General features: G+C 46.1%; 4 protein-coding genes and 1 long non-coding RNA gene across 5 annotated transcripts; 4 read left to right on the forward strand and 1 right to left on the reverse strand.

Annotated features, from left to right (window-relative positions):
- Positions 1–3,220: 3,220 nt before the first annotated feature.
- LOC117894978 lies at positions 3,221–4,423 on the forward strand. Its single transcript, XM_034802318.1, has 2 exons — positions 3,221–3,718; positions 3,783–4,423. Exon 2 carries the CDS (start codon positions 3,860–3,862, stop codon positions 4,169–4,171), a length of 312 nt encoding a protein of 103 aa, XP_034658209.1. The 5' UTR covers positions 3,221–3,718; positions 3,783–3,859; the 3' UTR covers positions 4,172–4,423.
- A 5,668-nt stretch (positions 4,424–10,091) lies between these two features.
- On the forward strand, positions 10,092–10,803 carry LOC117894991 (peptidoglycan-recognition protein SD). Its single transcript, XM_034802339.1, has one exon. The coding sequence runs from the start codon at positions 10,127–10,129 to the stop codon at positions 10,685–10,687; it is 561 nt and encodes a 186-aa protein (XP_034658230.1). The 5' UTR covers positions 10,092–10,126; the 3' UTR covers positions 10,688–10,803.
- A 40-nt stretch (positions 10,804–10,843) lies between these two features.
- LOC117894988 lies at positions 10,844–13,945 on the reverse strand. Its single transcript, XM_034802335.1, has 3 exons — positions 13,403–13,945; positions 12,472–13,128; positions 10,844–12,399 (listed from the first exon to the last, which is right to left on the reverse strand). The coding sequence occupies exons 2-3, from the start codon at positions 13,106–13,108 to the stop codon at positions 11,315–11,317; spliced, it is 1,722 nt and encodes a 573-aa protein (XP_034658226.1). The 5' UTR covers positions 13,109–13,128; positions 13,403–13,945; the 3' UTR covers positions 10,844–11,314.
- Positions 13,946–14,095: 150 nt separating this feature from the next.
- On the forward strand, positions 14,096–15,617 carry LOC117894996. The gene is made up of 4 exons (XR_004648895.1): positions 14,096–14,466; positions 14,579–14,747; positions 14,818–15,163; positions 15,228–15,617. It is a non-coding gene; the product is annotated as an uncharacterized LOC117894996 (long non-coding RNA).
- Positions 15,618–17,360: 1,743 nt separating this feature from the next.
- On the forward strand, positions 17,361–17,960 carry LOC117893450 (hydroxyacylglutathione hydrolase, mitochondrial; the record flags this gene model as incomplete). The annotated part of the gene is made up of 2 exons (XM_034800069.1): positions 17,361–17,509; positions 17,797–17,960. Coding segments are annotated over exons 1-2 (234 nt in total), but the record flags the coding sequence as incomplete, so codon positions are not given.

Consider the following 17,960-nt stretch of genomic DNA (forward strand, 5'->3'; position numbering starts at 1 on the left):
TACACAAAACGTAAATCTTCACCCATTTTCCTTGATTTTGATGTTCTATTTGATAATGCTGCCTAGTTGGGAGTCTCCGCGCTAAAACCCTAATTTTATCCGACTTATCAATAAATTCCCCACAAGATTGGCAAGTTTTCACGAATTCCTTTTGGTGGAATGCGTACAAAATAAGATAAAACTTATATGGTCAACCAACAAAAATAGCTTAAGACGTTACGTGAGTGGTACTGGACTGCTACGTATTTGACAATTTGTTGCTTGTTAACCGGTAGATAGTATGGTATGGGCATTGTTATACCCTATTTCCATAAAGCTACTCTCAAACATTATTAATGACTTTATCGTAGACTGACATGTTTTTAACCTTTTCATATGGCTTCTATGTTTATACATACATATGTATGTATATTTCATCGATCTAGATACATTCTCGATGTCTATTATCTTCAAAATTTCGTTGAGATAAATCTCCAACATCGATTGACTTATTATTGCATTGATTGGTGCCTGAGATTTCCAACATTACCTCAATCCCAGGATATCCTTCCCACTAGGTGTACTAAATGTTGTTTATTCCGTGACAAATGTTGGGGAACAGTGCTGCTCCCTTTTCTCAGCATGTTTCTCACTTTTCGCAGCATGCTGCTGGTCCATAAAAATGATGCTGCCAACGGTATAATACGTCCCTTCTCGAAGGACATTTGAAAAACATGCGTTTAGAAGATTCGATACTCTATATTGAATATACCTTATAAATGGAATTTAAGGGATGGAAGAAATTAGACCATGCTGCAGCGCTGCCAGACTAATCAAAACGCGTTGATAACAAATAACAAATTTAAATGGATAAACATAGAGGATGATGTGGAGTACTTAGTGAAATAATCTATAGGAGGTAACTTAATGTCTTTGGAAATATTTTCGGGGGCAGTGGCTTTTAGTGGGTATCTTTTTTTGCTCGTATCTTGATTCATTGTTTCTTTTGTACTTTATTTTTACAGAATTATCTGACGCTAGACTGTAAAGTTGTTCAATTGGAACATGAACAGATTTAACTGCAGCTTCGGAAATCCTTTCATACGACTGACTGTCGGTGGCATAAGATTGTAATTGATTAACAATAAGCAGAGGCGTGACATGCAGCCAACCACCCCGCTGCGGTGTTCCAAAAACAAACATAAATATATTTAAATTTTAAATGCATATATTGTATGTACATTTGAATTTTGGATACCAAAAACAGTTGGCAAAACGCGAATTCAAGTTTCGAGCACGAATTAATATGCTTGAATTAATTGCAATTGATGGCGTGGGTTGTTCGTGTGACAGGATGCTATTGAATGTGGTCAAAATATACAATTAATACATACATAGTATGCATGTGTGTGTGTGTGTGTGTGTGTGTGGGTGTAAGCTGTGGCTCTAGTTACGCATACGACACGGGGTGCACATGCAATTTGTCGCTGTTGGTCGTGACCACATTTTTAATTTATGTTGCTTTAATTGTTTAAATGAATTTACTGTTCTGTATTTTTCTGTATTTTTGTGCCAAGTGCACGCCTGGATGAACTGCCATGCCACAGCCACGCGGGGGATGTGGGCTTGGCGCAGATCTTGAAAGCGCTTTAATGCAGCGCCCAAAATTTCATTGAACTGCATTCAGGCGTCACTAATCAACAATTTTCAAAGTGACCAAAAATCACATTTGATTTGGAATTGCTCAGCGCACGCCCTTGCCCTGCCCTGTCCTGTCCATTCGTGTCCATTCCTGATGCCTGACTCGGTCACCGCTCAACTACATAGCTGACATGTCCCTCTGCCTTTGCCACTGCCACTGCCACCCACCTCCCCCAACGAGCATCTGGCAATCCTTTTGTTATCCCCCCGCCTTTTGTTGTCATTTCATTATTGTTATTTCATGCATCATATTCATGCCCCATGCCTCCATGCTAGTTGTTGCTGCTTGCCAATTGTTTGGCCAGAAAAATTCACCAGGCACACGGAAAAATAATTCATGGCAAAAACAAAACACGCAAAAAAAACCGCGCACAGTACCGAAAATCGCTGCATAGCAGGGAATAGACAGAACAATACTAGACAGGAAAGGGAGCAGCATGTTGCCTATACATATTTACATACATATTTACATACATATTTACATACATATTTACATACATATTTACATACATATGTACATGGCTCGACTCATTCAAATTTTGCTGTGATATCAATTGATTTTTGTGCTCTGCTGACGACCCTTTTTAGGCGAACTTCTCTGCCCAAGGCAGCACCAAAGCCACTAAGGACTGTAAGAAGTTCTGTCAATAGAACTTCTTGACCCTAAAACAGTTGAATAAATGCCACAAAAGTTGCTACCAAAGCACCAGATATTTCTCTAACAGCGTCCCAATTGGTCTTTAATAACTTCGGTTGGTCGCAACCATTTCTGATTGTTGGGATTTTCATAAATAAATTAAATTTCGTGGATTATTGTTGTTGTGCCGAGTGCTGTAATGATTATATTTGCTTATCAAATTATGCAATGCAATTATCAATTATTAATTATCGGAAATGGTTCAAATATTGACTCGATGAAAGGGTGCAAAAATATATAAACTCAAAAATAAAATCTCAATTGTTTTGAGCTTTATTTCCCCTCATTTCGCATTGTTCATTTGGCCAGGACCATCGCACAGGCTCGTGTTGCAGTTGCAAACGGACTCACGCTCGGCTCGAATGTATCCACTCAAACATGCATAAGTTCCACAGCGATTCTGCTCGAACCTGCGCAACTTATACCAACATGGCCGTGGCAGGCAGCTGGTTCGAAGTGCTTGAGTAGGATTTCCACTGTGATTCTGCTCGAACTTGCGAGAGCTTATACCTAGGGGAAAGGCCAATGGTTCGAAGTCATTGAGGGGAATTGGGAGCTGAGTGCTTATCACTTGAGAGTAACATAATTCATCTCCATGTCCCGCCCGCGAATTTAAAGAATATTCTGATTTATTTGTGGAGAAACTCATTTTATCTCAACTGCTGCTGTATTTCATTTATTGCAAAAGAAAACTATGCAAAATAAATATCCATCTAGTAGCATTTTCCAAAAAAAATACTGAAAAATATAGGAGAACAAAATTTCAAATCATAGCAGTCCTTGGCTTGTGAAATTTTTTTGGTCTCAGTTTGAGTTTGTTTCTCAGTTCAGTTTTATACAGTCAGTCGTAAGGGTAACAACAACTTCTAATAAATAATACATTTACAAGCTAAAATTGAAAAGTTATTTTTTTTGAATTTTCATCAAATATTTTTGAGTGTTTTTTGTTTCTAGTCAAAATTTGTGAGTTTTGTTTTGTTCGCGTAAAAAATGTCTCTCTCAGAGATGTCGGACATGTCGAGTTGTACCTCCAGTGTGTTGTCTGTTAGTCCATCGATGGATGCAGATGAAGGCCCCGACCGATCGGCGGCATCGGGCGACAACATTGCAGTGGCCGAACCCGAGCAATGCAGCTCTTCGGGTGACGACATACCGAGCACTTCTGCCCAGCAGGATCATGCTTCGCCAGTGCAGGCTCGACGATCCGCCTTGGGGTATCTGAACTTCGTACAGGACTGCAAGCGTAGATTTGGCAAGATGTATAACAGGCAAAAATTGGTGAACACTGCAGTCCAGCAGTGGCGCTCGATGGATGAGGCTCAGCGTAACCAATACCGAAACGTGAGTCATTGTGAGTGCTTATAAAGTTAGTTCGTGTAGCAGCCTCGTTTTGCTTCCCTGACAGCCCGACTATCGCCAAAAAATGCCAAGAGATCGCAATTGGTGGAGAGCTCAAGCGGTGAGGACGACAGCACTGCTTCCATGGTGGGTTTATCCAAGGACTTTTTGACTTTGCCGGGGTCTGATATAACAGTGAAGACAGCGGATTGTGACATGAAGCCCAAGAGCCGCGCCATGAGCAAGACCAAGCGCAAGCGCAACCGCAGCTGTGCCACGAGCAAGCGCATGAAGTCTTCGAGTGCCAAGCGACGGCGCAAGAAGTCTTCGAGTGCCAAGCGACGGCGCAATATGTCCGCTTGCAAGAAGAGCAAACGCAAGATGTCCAGAAAGCCGAAGAGCTGCGGCACAAGTCGCCGCAAGTCCCGTTCCGTGAAGCGCAAGAAGACCTGCTAAGACGAGGGGGACGAGGACTAGGGAACAAAAAAACAAAACCAAAGTAAAAGCACACAAGGGAGGGGGAGAAACCTCCAAGCAAACGCACGCACACACACACACACACACACATACGCTCCATGCAGCTGAGCGGAAAGCTTCACGCAATATGTTACTCGAGAGCTTGGAAAGCCGCGCCCCTTCCCTTTCTGTTCGGGATCCACAGTGTCATAGGTAGAAGTGACCAATAAATGTTACCCCACGTTAAGTGCACATTTTGGTGTATTATTTATTTATTTAGTCAACGATCAGCGAGGAATTTTATTCTTCTGCGCTTCTCTGCGCTCTTTTATGCAGAAAAGTGAGAGAACAAATTTGTTAGTGTAGCTAGGGGGAGGATGTAGTAGCCTTTGACTCTGTAATTGTTGAACTAGTATTACTCAGGTAATGTCAGTTTGTGGCCCCTGAATACGAGACGTGCAATAAATCATTTGAATATTCAACTAAATGCTGAAATAATTACAAGCTTCAACTATGCGCATGAATATGCAGACCAAAGTCCAGGAATGCACACACAACATGGTGTAGCGTAATGCATCAGTGGAGATAAAAGGGAAAGGTGCAGCACCCACAGGTGACACAGCCTCCACCCCACCCTAACACATCAGACATTTCACCCAATTCGTGGAGCATAATTCATGCTCACCCACGCTCTCTGCCTCGCAGCCATTATTATGTTGCAGTGTGGAGTAAGCACTCCGCAAATTGGTAGTTCATTTCGAGCACACTTTGGCCCTGTTCCTCGGTCCCTGGCTCCTGGTGTGGGTTATTAAATTGGTTTATAATTTATACGCGTTCCCGTTCCCGTTCCCGTTTGCTTCTTCAAGTGCCAGCTCGTAATTTCACATTTAATAAAGACAAATGTGAAGCAAGTGGGTCAATTTAATGGCCAACGATGCGTTCCCAGAGTTATGAGAGCAGCGTAGAACCTTCTTTGAGCTGCAAGGCTCCAGAACCCAGAGCCCAGCAGCTTGCACTCCACTCCACTCCGCTCCATCTCCGGTTGGAGCTGTATCCAAGGCGACGGGTGACAAAGCAAAAGTTTCGCCATCTGTGCTGAAATAATTACTGACAAAGCCTTAAATATTAAATTACACACTTATTTATTTTGGACCCAAGCCTGAAGCCTGAAGCTGCTGCTGCTGCTGCTGCGCCAAAGACATCGACAAGGACACTGAAGCGTGTCCGGGTACTCCCCCGCACGTACAATGTCCTTGTCCCGTGGTGATAGTGTACGCAATGTCTTTGGCCGGCTATTCAAATACCTCTTTGCCCGACAGCAGCCAGTACGCCGTGCTCCATGCCACTCCACTCCGAGGCGCCACAGCCACAGCCACTGCCGCAGCCACTGCCACTGCCACTCCAGCAGAGGCACTGCCACTGCCACTCTGGTGTTTACTTTGTGGTTATTTTGAGGCTACAAGTTGCAACTTTTACATTTACGAGAAGGAAACAGCAAACAGCAATGGAAGCAGCAGCAGCAGGAGGACACAGATCCCAGCTAGGAGCAGATAAATGCAGCTCGTAGATGCATCTGCCATCTGCTGTCTGCTCTTGTCCTCCCACCATTGATGCTTGGTACGAATCGAAGCTTACCTTAATCTAATGAAAATTAAATGGCTGCCGGGAGGTGGCCCTTCGACCTGTCTGTGTGGGAAGATTGCCTTAAAGCGAGTGCCCTTCATTAGCCCCGTCCCTCGATTGCAAGTGTCTTTGCTGTTCAATGGCATCCCGCAGTGCCTGTCCCTGTGCCTGTCCCTGCTGCAAGTGCAACTTAAATTTCAATGAAGCCCAAAAGGAAATCTCCACCCTACTGGGAGGGTCTCTCGTGTCCGAGCGAGTCCATGTCTGTGCTTCTGCTCCAGCACGCACTGGGCTACCAGCTGTCTGCCAGCGTTTAAATCAAAATTAAACCCTCGAAAATAAGCTGGCACCATGTGGGTGGACACTGGGAGTGGCCTCTGCTCTGCAGCTGTAACAACCAAGTGTCTAAAGTCAGTTCGCCATACACTAACTAAGGAGGGTCTCGCTGCAGTTTTGCAACAAACTGTAAAGTAATTTTAGGCAGGAGAAGCCAAGTTCCGTTTGTGTAAATATAAATATATCAATAACAGAGCAGGCACAGAGTCTCGTCTAACAAATGAGGGAAAGGCATTAAAGCTGGCAGGAAGAAAGAAAGTTCCCAGACAAGGAAAGTATTTCGTAAATTGGAGCTACTCCTAGTGCATGAAAATATACCATTCGAGAGCAATAAACTAATGTTTGGAATTAAATCTGCACTTGCAAAAGTATATTTTAGATGCCAGCAGTAGGAAATAGAGCTGCCCAAAGCCCATAGAAAACATTTCGGCTCGGGCTCTAAATAATAATGATTTATATAAAGGAGAAACCTTCATAAGCTGCGCTATCTTTTACTCTCTCTCTCTCTCTCTCTCTCTCTCACATATCGCTCTCTCTCTCTCTCTCTCTGCGTAACTTTACATTTGTTGGCGTTTCCCCAGCGATGCAACAAGAGCCAACCCCAGGCTCTCCACGCTCTCCACGTGTGTGTGTGTGTGTATCCGTGGCGATTTAATAAAAATAGATGAGTAAACTGGCATTAGACAGGTCCTCCCCTGTCTACCCCCGCACACTCCATTGGCTTTGTGCCGCTGCCACACTTGAAGCGTTACAAATTCAACTTTAAGCGTTTTGACGCTAAGTAGTTGATGGGGCTGCTGCTGCTGCTGCTGCTCCTGGCTGATGCCCCTGCTGATGCCTGGGCAACCACGATTGAGTGCACTCCCCACAATATTTCCTCGGCATATATCAAAAGTTATAGTTTAAGAGTTGCATGTTGCTTGACGCCATATCCCAGGATAGCATAGCCATGCGAGCGGCGGAGCACGAGTATATCTTCCATCCTCCCCCCTGCAACGTCACAGCGCACTTCCTTCCGGCACTTTGACTGGGCTGCCTTTTGCCATCTCCTAGCCATACGCTGGCTTGCTGCTTGCTGCTTGCCAGACTCTGACACTGCAGCTGGATCTGGGCATGGCCATGGCCATGGCTCTGTATCCATTCATGGCTGCTGCCCGCATGCACGCATCCTTGAAGCCAAATTGAAGTGTTTGTGCCGAGCACAAGTGCCCCAAAAATGTGCATGAAAACTGCTTACAGCAGCATGAAAATTTCTGACAAGATGTCGGCAGGGTGTGGAGCGGGAGGGGGACCTACAGCTAGAGCCAAAGCTGCGGCAGAAGCTGATGCCAATGCAGGACGCCTCTAAAATGTCAATGTGCCAGCACCCATGAAGATGATAATGATGATCATGAATACGACGAAGCTTGCTGTGTTACGCACATCATTCGGCTTTAATACTGCCGCCATATTGTTGCGCATATTTTTCGTTGCATATTAAAAATATTACAGCAACTGACAGGAAACTCAATGGGGGATTGCACACCCCCAAAAGTGCAACGTCAGAGCGGCGGCAAGCGAGTCAGCGCTCACCCTGAATGCAAAGCAAAGCAATATCACAAAAATCTGTATTTTATCTCTGTGAGTTTGTCTTTGTGTGTGTATCAGAACTCAGCATTCCAGATCTTACCACTGCTCGCAGCAGAGCGGCATACGCCTAACTGTTCTTTTATTTCGCTCTGTCAGCTCTTTCTCTCGCTAAAGCTTTCGCTCTTGCGGTTGATCCGAGCTTTTGGCTGCTGCTGCAGTTCGGAGCGCTGATCGTCGTAGTTAGTGCAGTTATCTTCGTTCGTTTAACACACTTATTCTGCAATTTGAATACCTTCAATCGATGGAGAAGTCTTTCTCCGATAGTTGCAGTTGCATCTGGCTGCTACCGGTCGGGGTGCTCCAGTCGCTTTACGCAGCAAATCCCCAGTCTCAAAGCCCGTGCAACTGCTTGGCGTGGATATTCATTCGCAAGCGAACTTTATTCATTAGCGACATCGACATCGATGGTACACCAACCTAACCCCTCACACCCTAAGGAAAATATTCGCACACACACACACACAGCACACAGAGGCAGAGACAAGTTATGCGACTCGTAAACGAAATAAGTTTTCCCTTTTCTGCTGCGGGAGTTCTGTTATGAAATTTAAGCAAGTTGTCATAAAAATGTCGCCCCCATCGACACTCTCCCTTGCATGGCTGGTGTCAATCCGCAATCCGCACTGCCAAAAGTTGCCCAAAATCCGAATCCACAGTGTGGTTGCAGGCAACTTTTGCTCTTTCCGGTCGTCAGTGTCGCCAGAGGAGGAGTTCTTGGAGGTGCAACACCAGATGTTGCAGCATTGCGTGCAAATTGTAGTTGCGGGGGAGTACCACCCCACACCCCTGCCCCAAATAGTTGTTGCTTTCATGCTTCCTCTTGTACGCCGCAACTTTTCGGGGTCTCTCCCGATTGACACCTTTTGGGGGGTGAAATGTGACAGCTTTAACGGAGCCTGCAAGACTTGCAGCTTAATTTGTTGCCTGTCCAGAGTTGAAAGCCTACCCGGGGCGCTTGCCGCTTGCCACCTACAGCAACATCATCATCGTCATCGCCACAATCCTCCTCCGGGTTGGGCAAGTTGCTTGTTGCCAGGTGCTCGCCGGCGTTCGCCAACTTTGCACAGCAATTTAATAGATGGCATTGTAGTAACAACAATAGGAGAAGGTTGCTCCGAGAGGGGAGAGGGGAGAGGTGTGCTGTGCTCTAAACGTGCCCAATGCGAGATTCCAGAGAACTCGCATAAAAACTTTCGCCCTTAACTTGTGCAAGTTCTTTTAATTTTAATTAAACGGATGAGCAGCAATTAGCGAAATAAATCTGACAATTTTTGCAAATGAGCCAGCCTGGCGCCGTGGACTGCTGTGGGTGCACACCCAGGACACACAGCACTGCAGCCGGAAAAAAATATGTTTTTGCCGCCTCGGTGTTCGGCGGGTGCGGGTAGGGCGTTGGCATTAGCCTAGTTTCGCGCAGGAAAACTGTTCGAATAACCATCCAACAAGCCCCAATAGGAGAGAGAGGAATAAGAGGTGGCAGTGGAAGAGTCCTCGTGGCAGTTGAAACTCGTTTAAATTCAAGTTAACAGCCAGCAGCCCCCAACTGTAGCAACTATTTCCCAGCGCTGTATCCTCCCCAGTCCCAGTCGAAGGAGAATTTTATTCTCCCGTTTCGGGTTTGGCTTTTTGTCTGTTTTGCGGTTTCGCCACTGCTGTTGCCTTTGCCCTCTTTTTTTTTGGCATTTTATAGTTTAATTTTGGCGTTTAATGGAGGGCCGCTTACTTGCATTTTCGTTGTCACTTTACGATTTCACTCCCCTAAAACCCACCAACCATGGGCGCAGGATTATTCCACGCATTCTGCTATTTTTGTGCTGTTTTTGCATTTAATTACGAAAGTTTTTTAATTAAATTACTGCGCTGAACATCTGTGTCAAGTTGGGGGTTTTCTTGGCATAGAGCGGCAGGCCAAACGGAAGAGTTAGGAGTGAAGGCTTTGCCAGGGGAATACCCTCATGAATAACCCGCATATAATAATTGATCGGCAGCAATCACATGTACAGAGATAGGCACTTGATCAGCAGGGGCTGCCACAAGAGTTTCGTATAACAAGTGAACCGTTTGCCTCCATGGGAATCATTCAAATGAATCCAAAAATCCCCTCAGCCCATGTGTACTGCACCCCTTTCTACCTGTCACATCTGTGGCCTGCGTCATGCTATCCATAAATACGAATCTAAGCAGACTCTTTGGTTAGCTCTCGCGGGGAAGTCACCTCGAATCGTGCTCATTTATTCCATTTATGAATGTCGCTTGTTGAGAGGGCAAAAAGCTATCGCCCCAGGGGCACACGGTTTATCAGCAACCAATAAGAGCGACTCCATAGCCAGATCCCACTCCCAGTCGTTCGACAGACACAGTGCCAGAATGAACGCAACCCGCTTCCTCGTGCTACTTGCTGTGGGGCTCACAGTTGTCGCTGCCGACATAACGCTGGTAACGCGATCCGAATGGAATGCCCGCCCTGCCAGCGGGGATATGGACAGCATGGAGACGCCTCTGGCCCGTGCCGTGATTGCACACACGGGCGGCGGTGGCTGCAGCGATGATCAGAGCTGTGCGAATCTGGTGCGCAATCTGCAGCAGTACCAGATGACGCGGCAGAAGTTCTCGGACATTGGATACCATTACTTGATAGGGGGTAATGGACGCGTCTACGAGGGTCGAAGCACCAGCCTGCGGGGAGCATTTGCTGGCGCCAACAATGAGGGTTCCCTCGGCATTGCGTTCATGGGAAACTTTGATCAGCAGCCGCCAAGCGATGCTGCACTGGCGGCTGGACAGTCGCTCCTAGAGCAGGCTGTGGGGCAGGGCCAGCTGGTGGATAGCTATCAGCTGCTGGGCCATCGCCAGGTGAGCGCCACAAAGAGTCCCGGGGATGCGCTGTACGCCCTCGTGCAGCAGTGGCCGCACTGGAGCGATAACTGAAAGGGAGAAGCAAAGCGGGATTGGGTTGGGGCTCAGATTTAGACACGTAAAGACCATTCCTTACACATTTATTGTAAATATAATTATGTATAATTTGTTGCTTGCTTAAATACGAATACTAAAATTGTAATTTTGTTGATCTGTTTTCCATTTTTGTTTTTATTATTATTTAATCGAATTTCGACTTTCACACCGCTGTTCGTGCGACGACAAGCTGGTGGCTTGTCGCCTTTTGCTAAGCTCCCCAGGAGCCACTGGGCCACAAAGAGATTTGAGACAATCACATAGCGTCATTCATTGAACCTGAACTTCCATAAGAAACTAAGCTAACTATACAGACAGACCCTAGGAGAAGCACAGAACGACGAACGACGAACGAACGAACTGAAGGTTAGAACGAACAGCGCAGGTAATTGTAATTCGTAATTGGTAATTGGTAATCGGTAATGATAATCGTTATGGTATGCAGAAGAAGAATGCGCTAAACAAGAGGTAAACAATTAGCCGGCAATTTGCAACTTGCCACCTGCCATGCGCTGGCCAATGCCATTACAGAGTATAGATTACAAAATATAAAACAAGGAACTATACACAAAATTCGTAAACTTAGTACTTAGGTAAATTGCTCTAATATAAACTTCCATTCTCGCTGCCGCTCCCATTGGTATTGGCAGCACTCCCGCTCGCATTTCCACGCTCATTATCATTCTCATGCTCATTCTCATTCTCATTATCGTTCTCGGTCTCGTTTGCAGTTCCATTCTGTTCGCCGCTCGACAGTGGCAGCTGCAGCAGCCATTCCCGCTTGGCCAGGCCCTCGGGCGTCTCGCCACGTTGCGCGCACAGTGGCTGGAAACAGGTGGTGAGGCCAACGCTGGGCGTGAACTCGGCCCGCTCACGCAACTCCTCCTCGGTGGCCAGCATGATGCAGTCATCGTCGATCTCCTCACTGTCCGCATACGCCAACTGCTGCTGCTCCGCGCCACGCTGCTGCTGCACAATGCTGTCGCTGTTGCGCCGGAACGAGTCGTCGGACTTGCGCAGGAAATTGTACAGCGCCACACAGCCGAGAACCACTTCGCTGATGTGCTTGTCGCTGACGCGCAGAGGCTGCGCCAGAATGGGAAACATATTGCACAGAATCCGCATGGTCTGGTCCGCGTGTGCATTGACCTGCTCGAGGGCATCCAGCACGGCCCGGTCCCGCGGCCAGTTCCGTGTGGTGACCAAGTATGAGGTGGCTGGCAGCACCGACTCTCCGGCAAAGTAGTAGCCATTGCGATGCTTCGACTGCGCCTCCAGGGCGTGCATCTTGTGCTCGATCAGCTCCACGGCAGTGGTCTGGTTATAGATATCGTTGGGGCGACTGTTGGCCGCTCGCTCCACCTTCGCATACTGGAAATTGTTGTCGGCATCCACGATGCCCGTAAAGATGACGGTCGCCCGCTTGCGATCGTCCCCATTGGTGGCACTGCTGGCCACATTGCTCTGCAGCTGAATGCTGCGCATGAAGAGATTGCCCACGCACTGGGGTAGGCTGTGCTTGCGCTCCATGTCCGTGGCCGCGTTCCGCCACTGCTCATCAGTCTTTGGTAGTGTCACGTATTGGTCCTTGAGGTGCTCATAGAAGCCCAGACAGATATTGGCAATCATTTCGTTTATCACAAATTTCGAGGCACGGAAGCAGTAGTTTCGACAAGAATGCACTTCACCTGTTGGGCAGCGGGAAAAGGTAAGACCATTAATGAAGATTTATTGCCTCAGGAGCAGTAGCTGGAGCTTACCCGTTGCCAAATACTTGAGCGTTATGGCCAGACGCTCCTCGGCGCTGAACGATTTCTTTTTACGCTGTGGCGCATACTGACTGATGATCGGCTCCAGCTTTTGCACCAGGTATCGGAATTGGCTCTCGGTTATGGCGAGGAAGTAATTCAAGTGGTAGCACTCATCCTTGCGCGACTGCAGCTCGTTCAGCAGATTCTCCTTGCTGAGGAACTCGGCCTGGTTCTTGCGCAGCCACTCCTTGGTCCACTCCAGGCGTCGCCGCGTGTTCAATATGCCGGCCAGGTCGAGGGCGCTGATTTTCGATGTCTGCGGACGCGACAGCACCGAGGTGCGTGCCGCCCCACCCACTCCGGTGGTGCCGGGGGCCAGTGCATTGCCGTTCGCATGTGCATCGGTGCGCTCTGGTCCAGGGGCGTTGCCTTCGTTGCCATTGCCATTGTCCTGCGTGACCCCAATTGCAGCGGCCACGCCCACGCCCACCTGATGACTGCCAACGCCGCTGCCGCCATTGGCGTTGCCATTGGAGATGCCGATGCCGACACCGCCTCCTCCTCCGCCGCCTCCACTTCGATTGACATTCGTGCCTCCGTCGCGTTCGCGCAGCACGCCAATAACCTTTAATTTGATTTTGTCCATCGAACAGCAGTCGCGGATGCCTGGAATCAGAAAATGAATCGTTTTAAGCTGCATTCGAAAGTTCCTGTTGGGGCTGGGCTGCCCATCCGTAGACTTTGGGCAATCTGATGACCGCCTGCTCGCCCAGGTCGACCCAGAAGCTGTCACTGTCGCCATTGCCTGCCCCACCTCACCTCACCTCACTCACCCACTCGCACCCCGAATGCAGAGTGTGGTCGTGGTCGTTGTCGTTGTCGTTGTCGCTGTCGTGTGTGTTTGTGTGGCGTTTTGTGCAACAAATCGATTTTTACTCACCCTCACTCTCCGCTGCGCCGAACTGCCTTTCGCTGCTGCTGCTGCTGCTCCCGTTCCTTCGTCGTCCGTCGTCGTCGTCGTCGTTGCTGCTGTGTGTATAACCAGTTTCGTTCTTCGGGGGGGAACACACACTACGGCTGTTGTATAATTAGAACTGTTTTGCGGCAATATATCTGCCCCAACTGCTATCTTAGCTCTGTTTGTCGAATTTGCACGTAGATTTTACTTCTGCATCGGTCATCTGCCTCGAATTTCTTGCTTCCACACTGCCTCTGCTGCCAGTGCCTATGCCTATGCCTCTGTCTGTCTCTGTCGCTGTTTTTGCTTCTTGGTGCGATTGATACTCGTACCAATACGAAATGCGTTGGCAATTTCAGTTATTTCATATCGGGGTTTGTGCGTTTCAACGAATTTTCATTCGATTTTCCACTACCCTGCTCACCTCCTAGCACCTACTTGCCCGAAAACCACATTTTTACCAATTTTTTCACGGTGATGTTGCTTTTTCCCCAATACGTAGCAGCCCCACCAGCTGGAACGACCAGTGCGACCGCGAATTTAGTGGTACAAAATACCGTCTCGTAAAGATACCGAAATATACCTATCTTATTTTTAAAATGTACTGGAACCGTACATCTTAAACCATTTTCCTTGATTTTTATCTTCTCTTTAATATTGCTGGCAAGTGAGAGCCTTCAGCACCTTTAATTATAATTCAATTCTCTGCTATTATTTCCATTCATCCATTCCCATCTGGAATATGTACCTAAATTGTATTTGTTTCTGCACGTGGCGCCTTGTTTGAATTGAATCCATACTTCCCTTTCATAGCGGCGAGCTGTTGTCAGACATCAATTGAATACTCGATATGCCTGTTTACTATCGATAGTTCCATTGTGCATTTTTCAACACTAGTTACCACAGCAACACAAGTTTTTGCTAATTTAACAATTTAATTGAAAAACAATTGAATTAGTATAATTCAAGTACTAAAAACGTAGGTAAACCGATAAACAGCCATGGCGGAAGCCGCAGCATGCCAATTGCAGTACGAGAACAAGGAGGTAGGTACCAAACAGACTGCGTGTACGATTTCCAGCGCTCCATGCTGTGTGCTCCAATGTTTATGTGATTATTTGGTGAAATGAATATGTCTGTTTGTTGTATGCTTTTTAGAACTATGTATATTCTCTTGCTGCAAGCCGTCGTACGACTGGCTATCTACTAGGTGGTGGGCCACGCGGAATGACACAAGCGTGTCATGGTCACTGTGCGTTAGATACCCTGGGAAGATATCACAGATGGCAAGGATGCCATAAATACATTGACTTTGATTACAGAAATTGTGAGTATATCAGCGGTACGCATCGATTATAATTGATGGGCAATCTTGTGTTTGTTTACTTACTCCACAGTTTTCCAATGAAAAGGCTTCCAGCAAGGGAATTCTCTGCGAGAATTCGGTGGAAATGCTGCTGGGCTACGATTGGACTCTGTCAAGCAGCAGAAGCTGAAACTCAGGCCCATGGCCAGGGTTAACGTAAGCGGATTCGCGAAAAAATACACGACGACTCGGCAATATCAAAGATTCTGAGGATGGGGATAAGGATGCGTCAACTGTAGAAGCTCGATGCGCTGGCCTTGACCTATCTGACTGTGCCTGCCATAGATCTGGCCCAGATGGTAACTGAGAGCAACGAATCATATTTACAATAATTGCCGCACCATAGTGTCGATATTGTAAAGCGATGCGCAGAGAAGGTAAGGTGTATATTGATTTTGCCAGCAATTATCTTTTTACATGTTCCTGTTTGGTGTTTTTCAGAAAATCTAAACCCTTTTCGGCATCATGGAGCTGGAGAATGAGGATCGTACGCGTCTCTGGCAGGTCTCTGAAACACAGATGGCCAATAGGGCCCGATTCACCAACAATGGGCCATCTTGGGGGTGTAGCTGAAGACTGAATGCCCGTCAATGCCACCTTCTTCCCGCAGACGAGCGACTCCTGCGAACAGGATTACAAGTTCTCCATCGAAGTGACCGATTTCCAATCTGAGTTGAGACCATGTCGGACTAGGTTAAGTCAAGGTTAATCACGTTAAGTTTAGCATAACACAAATATCAACAAATTTTGTAAACATGGAATGGCGCAAGTTTTGTGTAACAATAAAAAGTGTAGCATGCTTTCAGGATGCTACGATATTGTTTTCCAATATTTGTAGTATCTTTTAAAACTGGCATGATTCGCAAAAATGTTGCATACTTTCAAGCTGAACGGATCCCTATTACAAAATTGCGTAAAACAGCCACATCCTGCAGTCCTTGAGGTCCTTGATGGGTTCAAACGATACAGGAGACACTTCCGCTGAGAAAGAGGCGTGGCATGTCCTGTTCCGACAGGACACGGCCGAGTTATAGCGGTGCAAAGATTATAGTTTAAAACATCCTTAAACATCCATTATCCTTAATACCCTTGCATCCGAAGTGATTGTAATCAGACCGGGACATTGTCCCGATCACGAGGAGGTGTGGCATGTCCTGATCCGACAGGACACAGCCAAGCTATGCCGTTATAGGGATTACATTTAAAAACGTCCTTAAAATGCCATTATCCTTAAAGTCCTTACATCCGAAAGGATTGAGAACGATAAAGGACATTCGCCTGATCACGAGGAGGTGCGGCATGTCCTGATCGGCCCCCAAATAAAGGAGAAAACAATAAAACAAAAATGTCCTGTTGTTGTTGTCAATTTATGTTGTTGTTGTTGTTGTACTACAAAAGATGTTTTTGTTATTGTTGTACAACAAGAAAATGTTTGTTGTACAACAAACAACTTTTCAAATTGCTTCGCTCAAATGGCAATTTTCGAACCGAGTACTAGGCGAACATAAATCAGCAGAAGGTAGCTGGTTCTTATGTTTTTTACCGTGTCAAGAGCTGGCTGCTATGAAACTCGAACGTTTTTTTTAAATCTCAAGTCATTAAAGGTATGCACCAAATCGTAGTTCCACAGAACGTTTTTTGTGATTTTCTCCTTAATTTGGGGGTCGATCAGGACATGCCACACCTCCTCGTAATCAGGCGAATGTCCTTTATCGTTTTCAATCCTTTTGGATGTAAGGACTTTAAGGATAATGGCATTTTAAGGATGTTTTTAAATGTAATCCCCATAACGATATAACTCGGCTGTTTCCTGTCGGATCAGGACATGCCACGCCTCTTTGTGAGCGGAAGTGCCTCCTGAATCGTTTGAACCCATTTAGGACCTCAAGGACAGCAGAATATGGATGTTTAACGCTATTTTGCAATAGGCTTTTTATTGTTTTACAAAACTTTGGTCATTCCAACAAGCGCGGGACAATCTAACACTAACAACAAAATTTTCAGTCATATTCAACACTCAACACAAAACTGAAGTAATGATCTACATTGATGTAGATGACAGATGAAGAAAAAATTTAAAATTTGACAAATAACCGCTAATTTACAGATGTAGTACTGAGTGCCGGGTATAAAAGTTGTGACGCGTAAGAAGCGTCTCAAACGTCCCTTCTCGTTTAAGATGTATTCTGGTACTCGCGACGGAAACAAATCCAACAAATCAAAACCATGGCAATCGGTCCAGCCGTTCTCGAGTTATAAGTGTTGAACAAAATACGACTTTCTTTTATATATATAGATGTATATTTATTGAAATTTATCAGTCGAGTATATTTTACTTGTAAGGTATATTCAAGAATATAGGGTATCATAACTCCCATCCCCATGTTTTTCAGTCTTTATTCCATCCCCACTAATTCCAATTATGTTGAGTTCCATTGGAACATTGGCCGTTTATAAGGTATATTTTGGTATGTTTCTGAGGGTCTGTCGGTATATTTGATCGATAATTCATAGGTCACAATTCCGCAATTTGCGGCACTTTTCCAGAGCTAAAAATTTACATAAACCGTAAATACCATTAAGTGCCTTAAATCTTTTATTAATTTAATTCATCTCACCAAGCATTAGCTTAGCTAAACTTAGAACCGCTTAAATGTTGTCATCGGCTTGGCGCAGCGTGGCTACCAATATTGAAACCCAATTGACTGCCGCCTATTTCCGAGGTTCGTCCAACAAATTGCGATTGCAAGTCCTCCGGATTGCGATTCCATCTGGTGCTGGATCAATACGAAGACGATTTCTGGCTGTTCCTCCCGTCTGTCAAAGTCCCGTCAACCGTAATCTATCCATACTCGTACATTTAATGTTTAATCTAATCTCTGGGGCCCTAAGCTTTTTGTTGCCGTTGCCACTCTGTGTTTGGTTTTTGTTTTTATTTTTGTTTGCTTGTTGCACCGCTTCTTGCTGTATCCCCGCCATGTTCTAAAACCCATTCTATATCTCATTTCAGTTCAGAAACTGCGTAAAGTTGGTTTTAGAGGCATGCATAGCACAGTGGAGGACGTTAAGCTGGAGAGCATGCAGGTGAAAATCCTGCCGGCTCTGCAGGACAACTACATGTACTTGATTGTGGACAACAAGACGCGCGAGGCAGCTGTGGTGGATCCTGTGGAT

This window comes from Drosophila subobscura, chromosome J, assembly GCF_008121235.1.
Source record: "Drosophila subobscura isolate 14011-0131.10 chromosome J, UCBerk_Dsub_1.0, whole genome shotgun sequence".
Classification (NCBI taxonomy): Eukaryota; Metazoa; Arthropoda; class Insecta; order Diptera; family Drosophilidae; genus Drosophila; species Drosophila subobscura.